This window comes from Fulmarus glacialis, unplaced genomic scaffold (genome assembly GCF_000690835.1).
Source record: "Fulmarus glacialis isolate BGI_N327 unplaced genomic scaffold, ASM69083v1 scaffold42410, whole genome shotgun sequence".
NCBI lineage: Eukaryota > Metazoa > Chordata > Aves > Procellariiformes > Procellariidae > Fulmarus > Fulmarus glacialis.
The window spans coordinates 7720-29193 of NW_009190385.1; the positions used below are offsets into that span (position 1 = coordinate 7720).

At 41.4% G+C, this 21474-nt stretch overlaps 1 protein-coding gene across 1 annotated transcript; it reads right to left on the reverse strand.

Annotated features, from left to right (window-relative positions):
- Positions 1-1777: 1777 nt before the first annotated feature.
- On the reverse strand, positions 1778-20736 carry CFAP52 (cilia and flagella associated protein 52; the record flags this gene model as incomplete). Its single annotated transcript, XM_009585404.1, has 13 exons — positions 1778-2065; positions 2870-2981; positions 3152-3254; positions 3889-4040; positions 6202-6347; positions 7034-7182; positions 9053-9223; positions 10188-10288; positions 17162-17278; positions 17745-17844; positions 18869-18997; positions 19654-19790; positions 20537-20736. Coding segments are annotated over 13 exons (1793 nt in total), but the record flags the coding sequence as incomplete, so codon positions are not given.
- Positions 20737-21474: the final 738 nt, after the last annotated feature.

Below are 21474 nucleotides of genomic sequence, written 5' to 3' on the forward strand. Positions count from 1 at the left end.
GTGACAGACACAGGGCCTGAGCCTCCTGGCTGGCTCTAACAAACAGAAAGTGTGGTTTACCAGCCTTTACTCTTAGTGTGCCAACTCCTGTCTTCCACAGAGTCAGTGGGTGACGGTGGCCAGGTGAGTCAGGAAAGCCTGTCTCACTTTGCTGCCTCCGAGCCGTGAAGAACCAGCTGGTGCAGGAGGAGTGTGCAGGGCTTTGGTCTTTACACCCCAGGAACAGCCACACCAAAACAGGACTTTGGCTCTCCAGTGGGTACTTGGATCCTCCTCCCACCTGTAATGACAGGTTTGGTGTGATCTGATGGGAACGGAACTGCTTTGCTGACGTGGGACTCTGCCGGACAGTTATCTGCATCTCAAAACCCCGCACCTCGGAGAGCATGGGGAGCTGGCGGTGACATGGGTCTTCGGGACTGCCTGGTTAGCTCTCACAGGCTCCACTCTGTTTTCGTTCTTCTAGCAGAAGCACAAATGTTTTGCCTGTCTGTCCTACATTCCAGCGGTTTGATCCTGCCTTCCAAACCACAGCGAGCATTGCTGCAGAGCTTGTAAAACCTGCTGGAGTGTTTATCGCTGCATAGCATCAAGTCTTGACTCCAAAGAAAAAGAGGAAGGAATGATTTAATTCCTTTGCTAAAGACTCCATTAATAAGAGCAGAGATATTTCAACCAGAAGGAATATGACTTGCATAGTGTTTGATGGACAACATAGGTGCACAGATACCCTCCCGAGCCAGTCCAAAAGGATCCACCTTTATTGTGCTACGAGCAGTAAACATTTTTAGTGGCATATAAAGAGTAATAAGCAATCATACCTTTAAATTCCTATGCCCCATTGCCTACCAGAACAGATAATACTATCAATACAGGTATGACAGTATCTAGCTGACACTGCCTTTAAATCATCATCTTAGTTAACTAAAACGTCTGTAAGCCTTAACATTAAGGAATGCAACATTTTGCTACCACTTTAATTTATGACAGAATTCTCACAGGCCTTCAATGCCTGCAAAAGAAATATTTACTTCACTTGCATCACTTCACAGGCTGGCTACCTACACTGATCTTTAAACAAACAGTATCTTGAGAGCTGTTGGTTTTAATGCTAGATATGGTACCAGCTACTCATTCTCAGACTAAATACATATTTCATGCAAATGTGGAGCCCGTTTGAAAAATTAGGCCAATGACCAGGAATTTGAGTGTGGCTAGCTGGAAACATCCAGGCATTTTTAGAAATGACTGCACTCTCACTCTTGAAAACCAGGCCCCCGAAGAGAGTTTTAAATTGGACACCGCAAATGAAGAAGCCCCGACATCCTTGTATTCCTTTGAGAATAGTGATTTAAAAGCTTGGCTCAAAAGAGCTTCCCAGTTAAACGCCTGAGTTGGAGCTGAGAGCTTTTTCCTTAATCAGGACCAGACAAATTAAAATGAACACAGAAGACTGAATTTACACAACAAGTTATTCATTAAAGGAAGGGACAGAAGGGGGTAGGGAAGAGAAAGAGAGACCACGTGAAAGCAAGAGAGAGCCCACAAATGAGCAGACATACAAGTAAGACTACGCTAGGAGACTACCAGGAAAGGTGGCAGTAACAACATGCAAGTGTTATAACAACAGCCTAGATGATTTTCAGAAGTGATGACTCCTTTCATACCAATCTAAAAGGAACAGCAAATTCTTAGCCCCCCTGAAAAAAATCAGACCTATTTATTCACTGCTAGAAAGGATATCTGAAAGATCTGGTAAATGCATACCAGAGAGTATAAAAACAGTATCTCCTCTAATAGTATAAATGCTTTAAAACAACTTCAGTAAGAGAAAAGGTTTGCTAGGACTGGCCGAAGAAGCAGCAGCCTAGCAGCTCCTGTTCCAGCTGTTAGTGCAAGTCTGGGTATTTCCAGAGCAGGATGGCACCATCTGCACTCACACTCACAATGTACTTGTTCCCAGGGCAGATTTTGAGACGGGTGATATTGCCACTGTGGCCCACTCCAACATGAGTCACTGCACCCTTGTTATAGTCCCACAGTTTCACTAGATGGTCATCACCACCTGCATTGGGCACAAAGGAAGAACATGATCACACAGAGTTCTGCTGCTTTTTGTTCCCAGATCACAGGCAGGGGAATACTTAGGCATTCATTCGATTTAGGAAGAGTGGGATGCATTGTCTTGGGCATTATGGCAAAAACTACTTCTTTTCAACTAAAGTAGAGAGTCAGTGTCCAGTAGAACGCTCAGGACCTGCACCAGCAGATCACAGTGAGCTATGGCCAGCAATTGGTACCAATAATATGGAGGGCCTTTGAAAGGCTCTTAACCAACATTCATTTAAGAGGTTAATCTAAGAGAACAGGTGCTGACATCAAATCTGTGGGTTTTAACTACAGTTGTTATACACAATACCATGGCTTGCCTATGCTAGTGCTAGGCTCCCACAAGAGATGTCATGATGGTGGGGAACATGTGAGCCTGAGGTTGGATGGAGCCTGGAGTCATTCCCACTTGCAAACCAATAGAGACTGCCAGGCTTCTAGAGTAGGGCACTTGAACAAATCATTCAAGTGCACAGTGAACACCATTGAACTAAATGAGGAGCAGGGCAAGGTGAAACCCTTGGAGACATCTGAACCTTGTCTTCACCTTTACATTACATCTTGCAAGACTGAACCATAGTATCTTCCAAGTCTGAACCACAGCCTTTTTCTAAGTATTTTTCTTCAGTGATTCAGTTTATTTTCCACTTTAGCTGACCCTTCCTTTTAGTTTTTTCTTTACTGAGATCCTTGGTTCATTGCCTTCCTTTTCCTGCTCTTAATATGACCTCCTCTTTTCTAGTTTCAACCACCCACTCACCTGTGACAAAGTATGCCCCATCTGATGTGATGTCCATCCCATTGATAGAACCCGATACAGACCCTTCCACTTCTCTGATTGCAGAGCCATCAAACACTTCCCAGTATCCAATCTAGAGAGCAGACCAGAGAGGAGGGCTCAGTTGTGCATGAATAGCACACAGATTTCAGCACTGCCCTGTAACACAATCTTCTGTGGAGGTACAGGAATTTCATCACGTAACAAGTGCCAGACTTTGCGTTTTGGAAGTACTGCAAACAGAATTCCTGCAGTTTTGCTTACCCTTCTGTCTGTTCCACTGGTGATTATCTGGTACTCTTCAGGATGGTAACACACACATTTGAACAACGTGTTGGCTAGAATCATTTGTATTCTTACAAAACGCCTGCAAAACACCCCCAAAACAGGATAGAGCAATAGGGTCAAAAAACAACCTTTGATTGCCTGAACTATCTCTGCTTATGCTATATATCAGATCTCTCTTTCTACTTGGATATTTTCAGGTATTGGTCTGATTTCAGGGTTTCATGAAGCCTATTAGGGTCATCAGTTCTGTTCCCTACCACAGCTGCCTTGTAAAACTTTTGATCTGCTGTCATTTGAAATTTATTTTTTTAATCCAGAATGCTTTCTAGGTGCTATTCACTATGCAAAAATTTCCTTATCCTTACCACAATGCAGAAAGTCTGCAGATCTGCAGTAGTTCGACAAGAATCGTACAGTGCTGGAAAATGGAGCTAGTGGGAAACTTAGGAAATCACCTGCTCCACCCCCTTGGCCGAGGAGGATCCAATACAAGTAGACAACTACAGACAAATGTTTGTCTAAACTTTTCTGAAAAGTTTCTAGCATTGGAGGTTCTACATTCCCTGACTTGATTGTTCTTTCTAGTAATTTTTATTTCCTAATGCTTTTTTTCCCCTCCTCCTCACTATGTGGTGTCCCAAATAGGGTACAGTGAGCCAAGAGAGACATTACCAGCACTTTAAGTGCCTTCCAATACTTATCTGTCTCCTTACACAATATCCCAGATGATGCAGGTTCCATCAAGGCTGGCTGTGACGCACTCTCGGTCGTTCTTCTTAATCTTAATGCAGGACACAGCAGATACGTGCTCCTTCAGAACTTCCCCCAGTTTGTGAGTCCTCTCACGAATCTCCCAGACCCTCACCTGAAAATCAGCAACAAACATCTGCTCTTGTACCACCTAGTCCTGACTGAGCTCAGGAGGATGCCTAAGGCTTTCCTGAACTCTTTTTTATAATACATACAGCAACTCAATCTCAGTGGACTGTCTCTATTTTCCTGTGGGTTATTCATGCAGCTGACCCATAAAACTGAACTGAGTTCTTGAGAGTGTAATCCACTGGGTTCGGGAATTCCTGACCATTAATCCCAGACCTTGTTTTTGCCAAGTTCCCACTCTCCCATGCTTCAGTTTACTTATCTCTTGATCAGGAAAAAGCCATGAAAATATCCATGATATATTTCCAGCAGTGCTTTAAAGATCAAAGAGCAAGGCTTCTGAAATGGAATATAAAAAAGCTACCTGCTATTTGTGCTACATATAATGCCAGTAAATAAATACAAAACAGCTCTTTAAATCTTTGATGTGAAATATGTGCCTGAAAGCACCTCTTTTCCCAGTGGTGGTAACAGCAAAAATCTTTCTGCTTTGAGGACTTGATCCTTCACACATTGCATTTATTTTCCCACTAGTGCCAAACTTCATGATGTCTATTCGCTTTTACATTCTGCTAAGGTCAAATCCTAGTGAAAATTTAGAAATTTAGACACTGACATCAAAAGCAGAAAGAGCTGACCTTCCACGTTTTCAAGTCTGATGCTGAGTTACCTATGGGATTTGGATGTCCAATTCCCACTTGCTAAATGATCAGAGCATCCAGATCCCTTAAGCAACCCTGAATGTCACAGCTTTCAGATGATTGATTTTGACAGAACCATTAGCATTTCAGAACACCTTTTTTTGTGTTCCGAATGAATACTACAAGTGCTCCCCTGCAGTTCTCATTTCTACTTAACGAACCTTTAGCTCTAATTCTGTCTCAGCTGTCTTTTTCAATTCAGAGATCAACTAACCAGAGCCTGTGCATTCTGTCAGTGTTGATACAGAATCTAGGTCCTCCATCTTCTGCATCCTCTGGCGCTAATCATCCAAGGTACTTAACTGTTCTTTTATTAGTGAAGGGTTGAAGTGGCTCATCATCTCTAATGTCTTTATGCAGTGAGACAAGGCAGTGCTGCCGTTACTGCTCTACAGGAGAGCTGAGGTTCAGAATGATTCAGAAAGATGGTTCAATGATTCGGACATTAGCCTGAGATTTGGAAGACCTAAGTTCAATTCCTCACTCTTCAAGACTTCCCTTGCAATCTCCAGCATGGCACACTGAACACTTGAGATCAGGGTACACAAACAAAGCACAGAGCGGTTAAATCAGAGTCAGGAATCCACGCACAATTACATGTCTGGTTCTGAGTGCTTGCCAGAACGCAGAGAGGAAGTCCAAAGCAAGGCAAGAAACTGAATATGAGCCTTCCAAGTCTAATTATTTATTTTTAATATAAATAAACCCCCTGTGTTTCAATTATTTAAACATTAGGAGAGTATTGTCACTTTTGCAGATTGAAAAGGGCCACAGCTATATGAAATGCATGGAGTAGCCAAAGTACATGGTGTTTGTTTTATATGGCCAGAAAAAAATTGTTGAAATGCACAGGTATGATGCCTACAACATATTTTCTTATTTTTATTGTTATTTGTATTGGAATGTTTCCATAATTGTATTAGAAACTGAGTTATTATTAGAGTCTTTTTTTAACACCATCACCAAAACCAGATAGTACCATCCCAGAAAATTAGGAAGTTACCCCATAGACACTATAGCGATATAAAGTGAACTTTGTACTTTTAAATCAATTCATACAGGTCAATTTAGACTGGACGAGGACTTACAAAGCAATGACAAAAAAAAAACCTGTGCTAGAGCACAGTTAGACAGAGGCTTGCAAACAATGACTAATGCAGATAAGCCAATATAGGGGAGAGGCAAATGAACAAAAAGGATTAAGAGCATATTCTGCATTAGAAGGATTTCCAGGACTACCATGCCAGAAGAAATCGGGGCATTGTTTTACTTTATGCCCTTGGAGAGCAAGAGATTTGCATATATCAAAGGCTAGTATTTTTGAACTCAGTCCTTTGCTCAAGTGAAAGCTAAGAATAGCTCACTTTCTGACTAAGCAGTTACAGACAATTCGCAGGCCCTGTGATGAGAGCACAGAGCTGCTCCAGGTTTTTAAGCAAAAATTACCTGCCCTTCACCTCCTCCACTAATGATCTGTTTACAGTCACTTGTAGCAGCAATTGCCGTCACACCCAAGCTATGGGCATGGTTAATCACATACATTAGCCGTCCAGTCTCTGGCATGAAGGCACGGATTTTCCCGTCATTCCAAGCTGGTGAATAAAAAGAAACAGATTACCCAGGTGCACAGACTTTCCTCGTATTATTGTCTCCCTTTCCTTTCCAAATGAACCCCTTTTTTTATTAAGTTCCTTTATAAGGCCCACCCTGTAAGATCAGCAGCATACATGTGAAAACCACTGTACTGTAGATGAGCCTGCAGAACTATAGCCCCAAATAAACTATTGAAATTTAATACCTTTTTGATTCTGGCTATGGGCAAATTGGTTTGGTAACAATGGGGGGACGGCATTGCTGCTCTAGAACTGCAGTAGTTCCTGTGTAAGCAATTTGCATATGGTGATGGGTAGCAGGGTTTATGCAAAAGAAGCTCTATATACATCACAGGTTAATCTGTTGCATACAACAAGGTTAATATTTTGGAATTAGGTCCTCTGAATAAGACTGAACTGAGTTCTGAATTGCTGGAATTCACATCCAAAGCGAGGTCTGAAAACCTTGCCTTCCACAGACACTGTAACTACAGCACCAGGATACTGGGGGCTGTGAGCAAAGTTCATTGGACGAGCTGCAAGCAGAGAGGCCTTTGGGACAAGCAATGAACTGAATTTAAACCCATTCCCAATTTAAACCTCTCTTCATTCTAACATACTGATGTTTACTAAATTTGGCAACACTTAAAGACTGGACTCAGCCATGGGTCTGGACTCATCATTACCTGAAATGATGCTTTTGCCATCCCTCATAAAATCCATGGCATGGCAGATCATGTTGGGGATGACGATTCGTAGGAGCTCCCTGTTTTCTGGGGTGTGCCACACCCGAATATCATTTTTGGAGCAGGTACCGAACAAGTCAGAAGTTCCCCTGAAGAATTCAGAGAGGAGAGATAATGAGGAAGCGCATACAGAAAACGCTTCTTTCTTTGTCAGACCTTAAATCATCCTTCAAAGCTTAGCTGTTTCTAACATGCAACTGTTTCCAATAGGGATCACCATGGTTAAGACAAAGGCCTTTTTCGTAGCATCACCTTTCTCACATAACATTCCCCTGGTCTGGTTTCTACTCAAAGATGCATTTTAAGGAACATTTAAAGTGAAACTAAAAGAATTCTTTCTACTTTTTTAAAGTTGTGACATTTATTTCCCATATTCAATCTCTAAACAACTTCACGTGTTGTATATAATAGACACAAAAGTGGGTGTAGAGGTGCTGACTGCCCAGATTTAACATCAGGGACTAACAGCAGCCTCATATTATAAAGATGTCATTTTTTATCTTGCTTACTGGATGATTCCTATTCAACATCGCTGAAGGCAATAGAAATGATGGCAAAAGCCTGTTCATAATATACTTGTTATACATGTTTGAATAAAAAAAGACCTGCAGCATTTCAAAAGCTATGGGATTGAATGCTTTGAAATAAGCTCTAAACCATACATCCTAGGGATATGACAGAAAGTGAGATCTAGAAAGGTACCACAAGCTTTTGTTCAACATCACCATCAATGCCCGGAAGGACGAACCCGGACAGAGAAAACTGGCACAACAAAAGTGTGGCACCTTTTAAGCCCAGCTTGTGCGGGTGCTTTATAAAGCAGGTTAGTATCAGCAATTGAGGTATTCTGAAATAAGCCAGAACAGGGAAATTAAGCCTGTATTTTCCGATCAGTGATATGCTCTGTTCAAGAGCAGTTAACAGATAAAAAGTTTAAACATATATGCAAGAATGTAGTCCTGTAGGCCTTACAATCATCACTAAATCCAGCTCATCCAAATACCTGTGATGCAGATGTGTCAGTCAGGTATATTAGCATCAGATTACCCTAAAGCTCCAAATGATTTTCTCATTAAATTAGAAAGATGTGGACTTTTCAGGCTGGTGACAAGCAGGGAGAAGGGCTTCTTGCATTGTGCGCTTTGCTGTACCTTGATAAGATTTGATCCTCTGTGCCGTGTCAAGAAGCGATGCAATAACAACATGCCAAAAATAAAAACTTTCATTGGGATCAAACTCCCATTCTCTTTTTGGAGAGGAAAAAACTGATCCATTGTGGTTTTTTTTTTTTTAAACAAAGTGTCATGATCCTACTATACAGGAAGAGGGAACGTTTGTTGTCTGTTCACAAGACAAAAGCAGACAGAAGACATACCAGTATACCCAGCATCTCTCGCACAAGCCTAGAATTTAATATAACATGCCATATTGTCAAACATGAAATCGTAAGTGAGGCTGAGACACTCAAAAAGCCTCTTTGAACAGTTTTGTTAGTCAGGATTCAGCTGATGTTACAGGTGGGTAGAAAAGCAGACACCTCTACAAGCTCTAGCTGCAACAGGGTACACAAAAGCAGACTTACAGGATTCACACTGCTGGCAGACTAAGAGGCACGAGTCTCATAGCACCAATCCTAGGAGAAATGGGGGAGGATGCCATCGCTGCCATTATCCAAACATAAATAATTCTAGTCTTTTTATTTAGAATTCTTTTTGTAGATAGATGATTTTTCCAATTCTCAAACTGAACTGCTGCCTTCTGCTTTCAAGCAGCAGCTCACCGTCACCCTTGCATTTCACTGGTAGGTGACAGCATTGCCTGTATAAATCATCCCGTAAGGATGTTAATAGGCTTTGGGTTCCTGTTGGTTAAAAGGTGTTTACATAGGTATCCTGACCTTACTGGCAGCTTACTCTAACTTTTTCGCCAGCCAAAAGCATCCCAGCCAGTTATACTCACAAAGGAAAAACGATGTCGTGGACAGCTTCGTTATGACAAGCAGCAATCAGCTCCTCTTTAAACGCATTGTAGTTAATTCGATAAATCTGGCACTCATTTGTCCCTACAAAGAACTGGTGACCCTGACCTCTACATGTCAGGGAAGTGACAGCACCTTGAACTTGAATTTTCCTGTTAAGAGAAAGATGATGTTTGGCCTGACATTGACCTCGAGGTACTTATTTTCCAGCTTCCCTTTTCCCCTGACTTTATAGAGTCTTGACTTTCTTTGCTTCCCCAAAAAGCTCCATACTAGGCTGTGATACCAATATGCAAGAACGTGATCAGGACTAACACTTCATTCCCAGTCACATGTTAATACTTCATATGATTTTGCCTGTCCCACCTGCTACTCTGCCAGGGCTCGCAAAGGCAGTGCTTTGGAGACTTTGTTTTCTGGACCAGGGCCTAAGGTAACAGCATCTTTGTTGATATTCTTGCTCAAGTGCACTTAAATATCTCATATTCAAGAATATTTCCAGACAGTTTAGATCTTCTATTGTTTCAATTGCAAAGCTAAGCTTGCAGAACTGTACGCTTAAGTTGGCTACTCAAACAATGCAAAATGAATAGCTGCGAGCCCAATTTTCAAATTACATACTGGGAAATGACGCCTGCAGCTTTCTATTTTGTATGCAGAAAAAAGCTTTGCAAGTACTCCAGCAGTTCCAGACATGTGCCTATAAAATTAGTGGAGCCCTCCTTTACAATCCCATGTCCTCCAACAAACCCTTTTTTATATGGCAAAAACTACTCTTTCTCAGCTGGCGTAAATAAGCATAATTTTACTGACTTCAACAAACCTGTCTCACTTTGCATCAATTTAGGATCTGAGTCCTAATGCCTAAAAGGAAACAATGGTCGTTTAAAATGAACAATGAGTAAGGCAATTCACTTCTGTGCAAACGCATGCAGTAATTTTCAGTCTGCTTCAACTTCATTATGCTGGAACCATACTGTCTATTTTGTCTGCAGGATTGAAAAACTGAGATTTATTTGGATTATGCCTTTACGTAGAAATGATTGGTTCTTATACTGTGACCCTTTGGGGGAATTGTCACCTCTACCCTCCTGATTCTCCCATCTACAAACTCACTTCATTACTTTGTAGTTTGAGCCTTTACAGAGAGCTACGATCCCTCCTCCGGTGCCGACTATTAAATCTCCTGTCTTCAGCAAAAGCAAAGCTGTGACTCCCTAGGAGAAAAAGGGATTAAAACACAATTGGATGGAAGCAGAGTCTCTTTATTGCTGCAGCCATGCTGAATAGCACAACGGAGTCTCTATCATGCTCCTGATGGTGGTGCTTATGTCACTCAAATATGGCTTTATCAGTATTCTTTGATTGACCTAGGCTAAAGAGTGACTCTAGAGGGAGAAGGGAAAAAAGAGTTATTAATTTCAGGTATGTATGAACTAACACAGTATGAGGAGCAAGCAAACAGCTTCATCGTGGATCCTTCAGAGCAGCTGGGACCACATGAGAGTCTACATATCCTTACCTCATTCCAGCAAGCAATACACACATTTTGTATTAGTGCCTCCACTTTTCCTTCCACTGGTTCTTCATCTATCAGACATGAAAACAACAGAAGATAAAACTCAGCCTAAGCATCCTTTCCTACAGCTCCTTTTAGGACAGATCCTCTGTGTCCAGACCTCTCTCTCTGAAAGATGCAATCCTATCTCTCACCTATTAGTAATAAAACACATTTGTCACAGAAAGGGTTTGGAAATTAGTCAGCCCATCATCAACATGGGTTTCTGCTATTTACTAAGATGATTAGATCAACAGGAGGTCAGCCATTAGAAAAAGGAGAAATGCTTTTCGGTGGATAAAGTACCAGACTACAGTAAAAAACTGACAACAACAAAATCAACAAACAACTAAATGAAAACAGTCCTCAGCCTTGCCACAAAATTTCAAGTATAAGAAAAGTCAGTCTCTGCTTCAGTTCTGCTACCTGTGAAGTAATATTACTCTTCCGTATACAGGAAAAGAGATAAATTCTTGAAAATCTCTGAGAGACTCCACGACAGGCTGCAAGAGGGGAGAAATTACTTCTACAGGGTTAAATCCTGATACTTTTACTCAGAAAAATATCCCTACTAGCTTGGGGGAACATATGCATGAGTGAAATGGAAAGGAAAAGAAAAAAGGAAATAAAGGAGCTTTATGCCATCAAAACTTGCACTGACAACTAAACTCTGTCATGAAGCAAGCGTGTACAAGAGGCACTTCCACTCCCACCAAGAGGGCAGAAACTCATTGCCATCAGTTGTTCCAAGTCAGACAGGCCAGCTGGTAGCAGCTCCAGGCTCCCCGTGACTTGTAAGGAATCTGTTGAGCTTGACATTTTAAGTTGCAATATAGACTCCAGCAGCACTTGCCACTACCTAGGTTAATAAGCATTATTGCCAACTGTTGTGATAGTACCAGCAGTTTCACAATATTAAGATTTTTTTCCTTTAAGCCCAAGCTCATAGAAGCATTATGTGAAAACAACAATTTCTGTTTGGTGGCGTTTTTTCTGGGAAAAAAAGCCCCACCTCTAGTGTTGTGAAAGCATGAAGAAGTGAATTCTCAAAGAATAACAAAGAGGCAAATCAGAATAATTCTGCATTTACACTTTAGGAAGAAATCACTGTCACGTGCTCGCTTTGTGATTTTTGAACAAACACAGGTGTCAGCACTTTATGATAAAGTTTGACACCCTAAGCAGCACCACCCAGCATTCCTGTTCTTTTCAAGCATTAATCTGGCCTAACCCCAGTCAATTTTCAGGATTAAACACTTTCAGAGTGTTTAAAAGAATGAAAGCCAGAAAGTGTTGATTTTCTGTGTGGAAAGTATGAAGCTCTAAGGAAGGAGAGAGAGGCAGTGAAGAAAGAAGAGAAAACAAAATGGACATTTGAGCTATTTAGATCCAGAAAGGATGTTGCAAAAGCCACAGACAAGGTCTGATGAATTTGGAAAAATTACTTTGGTTCAATTATCCAATCAAATAGAAGCAATTGGTTGTTTTTAAAATCTTGCTTATACTTTTTGAAGAAAAAAAAAAATAATCACCATATACGTAACTGCGCATTCCAGTGCTGACATTCCAGGCAGCCTTGCACCTACTTATGCATCAGCTTAAGGACTATTTAACTTCAGGATCAAATAAATATGGATTGCAGGAGAAAAGAAAAATTGGGAAAAGTTTTCCTGATTTATAATTTATTTGCACTGGATTTCTTCATTAGTCTGTCTCCACCAGTACCATATCCACAGTCTCCTGTAACATCAGGACTGATCACTGTGAAAAACCCAACCTCCAGAGAAGATTTTATGCCATACTATCACAACACTACCAGGCAGGAAGCCAGGTTGCATGCAAATATTCTTAGCAAAAGCATGAGAACAAAGGGATTCTTTTTTATTAGAAATATGATCCACAAGCAGAACTGTTTCTGACCAATGTTTTTAAAAATTTCCTATGAGGTGTTGGCAGCATTTTGCGAGTCCCCTGTTATCACAGGCCCATCAACTGTCTTTTGATCTACTGTTTTGCAGGTTTTCCTGTAAAAGACTTCCACCTCAAATGCCCTTTGGGTTTAGCATTATGGCAGGTGGCAGCATTAGAAATCAAACCTATGACTACATAGTTTATCTGATTACAGCTCCCTGATACTTGCTAATAAATTAAAGTTTTTGCAGCACTGCCAAGACTGCTTTGATTTTTCCGAGGTATTCTCGTCAGTTCTTCAATTTGAGAGGGAAGCGGGTATTATTAAGACAAAAAAAAAAACAAACACAAAATTAAAGTGGCCAGGATTCATTGCCAGGCTTTCAAAATCATCAGAGTTTGATTTCAACCTTGACTTGACAATTGTGCCTCTTTCTTGTCCAGTCTGTTCTTTGAATCACCTCGAGCAAACAGATAGCTTTATAAATTGCATTTGTTATTCATGGAGTCAAGCAGCTCATGTTAACGATGCGATGAATGCTCTATTTTATATACTTTCTTGTAGATGAAATGCAGAGTCTAATGTAGGAGGTTAAAAATATCACCATTCATTATTTACTTCTTACAAAAAGAAACCACCGCTTTGAAGTATGATTATAAATAAAAATACCAGCAAAAATCCAGCCTGCCCATTCCCTTCCCTGCAGGGATACTTGCTCTTTGTCCCATTCTGATCTCTTGCAAAGTTCTTGAGTGCTCTATGAACTCTTCCAGTGCAGCTCCTTTAAATATTTTTTTTTTTACAACGCAAATCACTCCAACTATTTCTCAAAATGCATTTGCAATTGTACATCCCACTTTGCATCTGAACGGGTGCCTTATGGCTCCTCAAGCCTGCGATGGGGATAAAAATTAATTTTGTTGTTTATTCCAGTATTTATAGACGTTACAGAAATGCACTTAAACTTAATTCCATGTAGATGGAAAACAGGTTGCTTCATCATACCAGTGAACTATTCTGCCACTCCTCTTCAAAACAGAAACAACGAAATCTTCAGATCATGTCTATATAATAAACACATTCTTATATATCTAAAGGCAAAGTTCCTTTAAGGTTGACCAAGCTTATTTTCAATAAACATCTTCTCCTCACCCAAGCGGTATCTAAACTCTTCTTTAAAGATATGCTCATCGTGGGGTGGCTGCGGATTCCAGATTTAGAGTTTCATGGTATGCTATTGGCTCATAATTCCCCAGCGTGACTGGTGAACAAGGTTTTCAGAGATACAGGATAATGTTCATTCACGAATATGCATCTTTTCAGATAGAACTGCAATGAAGTGATGAAAACTGTTCCACGGGGAGGGAGGCCAGGACAGTTCCACCACTGGAGGCTGTATGGCCAACCTCCCTGCCAGGAAGTGGGGGAAATGGCCGGTTAGGAAAGGCAGTGCGTGTCCCAAAAGCCATGCTTTGGACCAGTCATGCCTACCTTGAAACAGCATGGCTCACTTCTGAAACAAGCTATACGGCAGCTTTGCTTTGCACGGCTAGAGAGGTGAGAATTTTTGTTACAAGTACTAATACATGGTACATTTTCAAGAAAGATACAAAAGATGTCTTGTGAAATACACACAGCTCTGCAGGGGGGTAAAGAATAAAAATCAACCACTTCTAGGGTTAGCAATATGATGTACTAAACTGTGCAGAAACAAGGATGCAAATACTTTTGTTTTGATAAATACTGTGGTTTTGACTTGAAAAAACATCTGCAAAATACCTCTCTTGGCATTGAAGGCTATGCTACAATTGGGAATTTCTGCCATAAAACATTAGATCGTACGTGTGTTCAGCGAGGACTTGTTGACAGTCGTGTGACAAGGTATTATTTGTATGTAGAGATGTGCAATGGGTGGGTGGAAAAGGATTCACAGTATGGAGCTAGGAAGGGAGAACTGGAAAGTATGAAAGTGAATCTGACAGTAGCTGGAGATAAAAATGTACCAGCATCTTCTCACTGACTGCAAGAATACAGGTCTGACCTGATGAATTTCCCTTTTCAAGTATATGGAAACTGCATTGGTAAGAGTGAGGGAAGAGAGCAGAGAGGAAGAAAGCAAGAGAAGGGGTGATAGAGTTGAGCACGTATCTGACTGAAAAGCCTGTCTTTGAACAGAAATGTCTGTTTTAAGCAACAGGGCAAAGGAGGAGATTGGAAGGACTACTTGTTATTTACATCCAATGTGAATGTCTCCTTTTGTCTCCCTTCTCCCAACATGCCCAGCGGTATATCATAAGTAGCTGCCATTACATAACACTAATAAAACGAAGTTTAAGTCAGGTTAATGCCTACCAGCTCAGGTCTCATCCACAAGGCCAGCAGGCAGCTGTGACGAGATCCACTTCTGGATCTTCTCTCTAGCATCTTGTCAGTCTCTTGCACAGTCAAAAGTTCTGTTTTTCTTCAGCTTTTCAGTATCAGAAGCAGTGTCAGCTGAAACTCACAATGCTCCAAAGGTCTCTGCCACAGACTGCAGTTCCTATGGATTTGCCTTATGATAAAACCCCTCACAGTACAGGTGGGGTCTGGCTTTGAGATTCTGCTTTTCTCTAAGAGGCCCTAGGCCCTCTTTCAACCCCCAAATTGCACAGCATCCTGCTAATGACCCTATTTGATCGCTTCTTTAGCAATGGTCTCAGAAGTATATTTTTTGTGAAGTTTTGTTTCAAATGCATTCGGCACCTTTCCCTCACCCCTGAAGGCAAGGGAGTTCAGGACCTTGTGTGGCTTCAACCAGGTACTCTAGGCAAGGTCCACATACTGCTAGATGTAGAAGGACTCAAAGCGTGCAAGCATTTAAAAGGGGAGGTGATAATCAATCATCAAGACCTCGGCATAAGAGATAGCAGAGATCAGCCAGGACATGGGTCCTGTGCGGATGCAAAACCCTGCAGGATGACTGCTGGAAGACTAGCTTAACAGCGTGCAGTACAGGTATACCCACAAGAGTACGCATCTTCAGCAAACTTACGATTTCCATCAGGAAAACAAAATACATACATTCTTGTCACTTAGTATGTACACAATTAAAGTACTTACATTCCTACAATGCAAGTGGGAAAAACGATTAATAACTTCTCCAACCTTTTGAAATAGATAAACATTGAAACATATTTCAAAGAATTCAGTGGCTCCAAGTTATCCCAGAGATATGGGCCTGCATTTGTAACACAAGAAACACTACATTTTGAATGGGCACATGTATGGTCTGTATGTACATGTGTTGGTACAAGCAAAGTTCAGGAGGTTTAGAGAAACAAGTCCAGAGTAGCTTTTTCTTTGGGGCTGACTGCTGAATTTTTCTTACAGTTCTTGTTAGTCTTGTGTTTGCTCTCAAACAAGATCTGCTTCTTTGTAGGACAGCTTCCCCATCGCATCCCTAACACTGCATTTGGTACTTCCATCTGCATTGCTTCCCCTGCTGCTAATAGAATAATACCCCTGGTTGCTAATAGAATCACAAAATACATTCAACCTTATGCAAGGAATTTTTTCAGGGAAGTGTTTAAATTCCTTAAGTATCACTCCCTCCACTGGGTATAAACCGAGAAGCTACAAGAAGTCAACAGCAACAAATATATAAAAAGATAGCAACAAATAGAGAGATCAAGAACAAGTGTACTAGCTGGTGCTGATTGTTTATCATTACAGCTCCCTGCATGCAGAATTTTTGTACAATGAAAGGCCAAAACCTCCTTATTCAGGAGATACTCCTGTCTGAGGCTACTCATACCAAGACCCATGAGTCCCAATTATAATTAAGAACTTTAGGGTTATGAAGTCAAGCACTCAGAAGTTAAAAAGCAATAGAATCAATGTACCCTGTGCAACCTTGTTTTGTCCCAGTTGTGCATATGCATTATAATAAACTCCTTAATTATATCATCTATACTACCTTTTTCAGTAAGACCTCTGCCTCATCAGTGGCAGAATCAGAATTTCAAAAAGACAACCTCCTGAAGGGAAGGGGGAGGAACGGTACGGGGAACAAACACAAAAATCCAGGAGGTTGGGGTTTTTTTTAAGAGCAGTTGTAGTGTTTTGAAGTTTTTCCAAAATACCCTTCCTGTGGCAAACAGCTGTCTTGGAAAATTTCAGCCCAGACAATTTAACAAATCTGTAAGATCCGAATATAGGACCTTATAGCAGTAAGTGTGGGAAAGCCTCTCAAATAAGCACTTCTACCAGTCTTCCCAGGAATGTCCTCTGTCTCACTCCAGCTAGTATCTTCCTAAAAAAAAAAGAACTCAGGAACTATTCCATTTTTGTGATTGTTTTTCACTTTTTATGATTTTTACCAGTTTTATTATAAAGAGAGTTTGTGGGATGACAGATGAGATTCAAGTAAAACCCAAATTCTGAGCCAAATGAAACTGAACAAAGCTGGGCTAACGGTCTCAGACTTCAGGATCACGACTGAGACACAAAGAACTAATAGCACAGAAAAAGGGTTAGTCTGTGAATCAACTTTGTAATGGTTCTCCTGGAGGTTGCCCTACTTTCAGTTAGTAACAAAGAGGAGGATAAGGAAAAAATTCGAGTCACAGAGCTGCTACTCACCGAGCTAAACTTCTCCTTCTGGGGCCCATAGTCAGTCATCAGCTTGTTGTTTGTACTCACTTTCAGGACATCACCACTTGATGTGCCAACATAAAAATAATTATCATCATCTGCCATCTATAGGAAAGCATAAAAAAAGAGATCATGGTCTGGATACCGAGACACTTGTCCCAAGCCTAGCACTGGCCTGCATACGTAGCTTTTTTTCAGCATATTGCCAAGATTTAATCTGAGGGGATAAAGCCAATGTTTTCATCCTGTCACACTCAAAGATCCATAACACTGCTGAATGCAAGCCATTTTCTAACCAAATCTAGATAATATTTTGAAGCAAAAGTGGGATTCTCTGGGTGCTAAAGCCTGTGATTAAAATACATGCTGCTTCTCTTCAGAAGCATTCAAAACACTCTTGCCCAGGATAAAGAAACTGTGGGAGACCATCTGCCATGAGCCAACACTTAGTAATTCACTGCCATCATGCAGTTGTAATTGACATTTCTAGCATTACTATAAAAGCTCGTGGGTTTTCTCTAGTCTGTAGAGAGTTTCTTAGTTTAGTCAAATCATTTTGGCTGAAACTTACCTTAACACACATGATCACTCTTCTCAATTGTCCTGTCTGGCATTCAGTCGGTCGGATTTTCCTATTTGCTAGATCCAGTTCCCATACTCGAATGGTCCCACTATAAGAATGAATACAGCGGGATCAAATCCATATATGCAGAAACATCCAAGTTTTTTCACTACTGGAAAATTAAAAAGCCTTTACAAGGCTACATTATTCCAAAATTTTAATAAGGAGGAAAAGAACAGTATCAGGCCAGAAGTCTCTGTCTTTTCTGCTGTCTCTTACAGTAACTTTTTCCAAGTAAATCAAAAATCTTAAAGGTTCACCAAAAACATATATGAGGATTACAGAGGAGTATGTAACAACCTTGACACTTCATTTCCCAGAGAGACATGCACTGTGGAAATCTTAGTTCCTAGAATAGGAAATGAATGGTACAGGACACTCAACTATTTTCTAGCACAATTTAATTGACAACATAGGAGCCAATATAAAATCTTTACACACAATTGCCCTTACATTCAACAAAGTGTTAAAATTGCAAAGACTAGCACTTGTAAGTGCAACTTCAGCCAAGAGCATCCAAAGCCTTCCCTGATTTAAAGGGAGGTGCAGGTCCTAACACATTCAAATGTCAGGCTAGATATATGGGGGCTGTCTCAAATCCATGCAAAATGTGACTTTTTCTACGAACTTTTGTTACAAGCCAGTGACCAACTGTATATCACATCTGGTGAGGATAGGAGATGATCCAATGACCTGCAAGATATCATTGTTTCTACATTAATTAACCATTGTTCAGAGCCACTCAATGACTGCTTTTCTTGTGTAAACACTGGCAACTAAATATTTTAAACACTGCATGGGGAATGCTGAGTACAAAATTCTGCTATCAGGAACAGAAGTGACGCATGTGGGTCCCTGTGTGCTGCTTTGAAAACATATCATTATATGTAGAACAAGCAGAAATGCCTTAAAGGGACAAGTTGATGGACATTCATGGGTCCATTCAGAGCAAAAAGAAAAACCACGAGCACACAGCTGCTTAAATTTCCTTGTATTTAAGTAAAGACTCTTTGTAAAAGGAAACAGGTCCACGGGTTCTTTCCCTCATTTCTTTCATCTAAATAAAAGCTTACTTTCCAGCAGTAACAAACATCTCGTCTCTGCAGCTGGAGCACACCACGACGGTCGCACTCCCTGCGCTGCGTGCCGAGGCAGGGCTCCCGCAGACAGCCTCTCTCTTAGCAACGTGCCACACAACCACACTGCAGGAGAAGGAGGGGCTTTAAATAGCTTTGCTTTTTGACATTACTTAAAAACAAATTACTGAAAAACAAAAGCAATACAAAACCTATTTTCCTGCAGTCTGTTCCCACCAGGATACACAACAAAAGTAACTTTGTAGAGATTTTACCCAAGAAAAAACTTACCACAAATGTGTGGAATTGTAGTTTACATCCCCTGCTCCTGAAGCAAGGGTATGTGTATTTGTCAGATTCCTTCTGCTGAGCAAGACTCAAATCATACCTTAGGCCACTTGTGGAATCTAATTTAAAATAACTTTTTATTCCATTCTTACTTGTCTGTGTGTCAAAGCAAGCCCTCAGTGAAATTTATACTCCTTCAGTGCAGTGCATTAAGCCAGCTAACTGTGCAGGCTACATAAGGTTTCTGGGCGATGACACGAGCTTAAGAATTACTGCTCCCCTTGTCTTCTCCCTCAGCTGTTTCCCCATACCCTGCGCTCTGCCCACAGTACCCACCCGGCTTCGCATCGGACAGAGCTGGATCACTGAGGAAAGACATCAACAGGGGAAAGAACCAGACTGCCAGAAGAGGGAGGAGTGAGTACTCCCTAAGAGCATTCTTCGATGCCCTACAGCTTGTCGGAAATCTTGTGCCAAGAAGCTGAAATGGTTACCTGCCGTCATCCTGGCCTCCCAGTGACACGAGATAAAGGTTGTTTGGAGAAAATGCTAGTCCTTCAATTTTACCCTTATGCAGTGACAGCCGAGCAAGTAACTCCTTCTTCGGGAAATCCCACAGAATGACATCTGCCTGAGGTGCAAAGCAGAAGGGGTCAAAGCCAGAGCATTAGATATAACACGCAGGATTGGATATAACAACTTTCTCTGGCAGGAAAGTTGTTAGAAGCAGCCCGGCTTAAGGTTAGCTTCTATCCAGCGCAGGACTCCACTGACATGAATTCGCTGCAGATTAGGTGCTCTAAGAAGCATTATTCCAGCTTACTGGTTGAGTAGCTCTACTTCATTTCAGAATCAAAATTTACCCTGAGACATTGAGTATTTGACTTACATTTTAAAATACTGAAAACGCTAATACTTGATTCCTTCCGGGCATCTCAGGGTCTTTTCAAATAGGCAAAAATTAAACCATAAAGAACTTTAGAGGTCTAAAAATGCAGGTAGGTACCTGTCAAGGGCTTTTGAAAGCACCTCTGGAACTCAGGTCTCACTTTAAATATAACACCATTTATTAATTAATGTCTAATGAGATTTAAGCTGCCACATGCCCACAACACTTTGGATAAAAAGGACCGAAACTAAGAAATCCCTCCACCTAGTTAACTCAATCCTAGGGAGTCTGCTTAATACTTTACAAAAACATAAAGGCACATCCAGCAATGGACTAGGCACAATTTCCCATTCTCTGCAACGTCCTCCCACTCTAGGCATTTGTTTTCCAACAAAAGAAAAAATAAACAAAAGGTGTTCCCACCGCTGGCAAGCCAACTCCAATTTCTTTGGTCAGTATTATGTGGTTAAAATCAGAACATTATCCACCTTGAAGCCCACAAAAGTGACTTGTCCAGAAGCAACGTACACCCCGTTCCTGGATATGACAATGCAGGAGACATTATTGGTGTGGCCGTGCAAGAAAGTCTGTTTCTTACTCTCCAGGTCTTGAATAACTACAGTACATCCCAGGGGATAAAGAACATGCTCCTTATCAGGGTGGCAGATGAGGCCACAGGGTATATGCCCTGCAAGAGAAAGGAGTGAAAACTCTGCTGGCTGTTAACGGTTCTGGGAGCTGCAGGCAAATTCTCTTCCCCTGCCTGAAGCACGCAGTCCCAAGAGCAGGCTGACCTCTTCCCAACACCTCTGCGCCGGTGACCTTGCTTATTGCACTCCCTAAGGGGAAATCGCTTGTTCCCCAAGGTTTATCTCGCAAGGAGGGCAAAACTGAGAGCTTTCCAGTCCCCCCCAAAGCCATTCAGCAGAACAAGCCCATGTAAAACTCAAGGGTTTTGGACGGCACTGTGCTTCCTACAGCTACCAGGAGATTAACTGGCCCAGAGGTCTCAGCCCTTCAGCACAGAGGGTTCTCCAGGAGCACCTGCTGATTTATGGAGGCCACATCACCAGTCCATGTTGCCATGACCTGCCTCAAAAATAGCTGCAAAGCCACAAATTTCCTGAGAAAGCAGTCAGCTGGAGAAGCCCTGGCACCTAGCCCCCAGCCCTGGGTCACAGGAGTGTCTATGACAGTATTTTGTGCAATCTGAGTTGGTTTTATTTTGAAATGAAACTCTTCTCATTCTAGTAAGCTGGGTAATTAGAAATAATAATAATAATCATCCTGCAATTCAGTCAGACTTCTCCTGTTCTTAATTTTGCATCTGTCTCTTGGGATGCCGGGCATGGGGTGCGGGGCAAGGGGAGCACAAGGAGGCGGCGAGGGGGGCAGGAGGGACCCCGTACACCCGCTGTTCCTGGCT